This window comes from Cystoisospora suis (assembly GCF_002600585.1).
Source record: "Cystoisospora suis strain Wien I chromosome Unknown contig_12387, whole genome shotgun sequence".
In the NCBI taxonomy this organism is placed as follows: Eukaryota; Apicomplexa; class Conoidasida; order Eucoccidiorida; family Sarcocystidae; genus Cystoisospora; species Cystoisospora suis.
Genome location: NW_027165147.1, coordinates 585 through 864, shown reverse-complemented (window position 1 = coordinate 864; position 280 = coordinate 585). Strand labels below are relative to the sequence as shown.

Here is a 280-nt window from a genome sequence, read left to right as displayed (position 1 = left end):
CTCCTACTCCTCCTGCTCCTCCTGCTGCTCCTGCTGCTCCTGCTGCCGAGGGTATTGTATTCGCAGTTGACGTGGAAGGAGTGGTAGTACTAGTACTAGTAGTAGCATTTATACCAGTAGAAGATGATGAAGAGGAGGATGGTGGAGAGGACGTGGAAGAAGAAGAAGGAGCTGAAGAAGAAGAAGAAGAGACCCCACCTCCCCCTGATGGAGGGGCTCCTCCTGTGGTACTATTGGAAGGCACACTCTCGGCCATAATGGGAATGAAGAAAGACCCAGG

The 280-nt window shown here is 52.1% G+C and overlaps 1 protein-coding gene across 1 annotated transcript; it reads right to left on the bottom strand.

Moving 5' to 3' along the window:
* Nucleotides 1-258, bottom strand: CSUI_011491 (uncharacterized protein; the record flags this gene model as incomplete). Its single annotated transcript, XM_068071589.1, has 1 exon — nucleotides 1-258. A coding segment is annotated over exon 1 (256 nt), but the record flags the coding sequence as incomplete, so codon positions are not given.
* Between the last annotated feature and the right edge of the window lie 22 nt (nucleotides 259-280).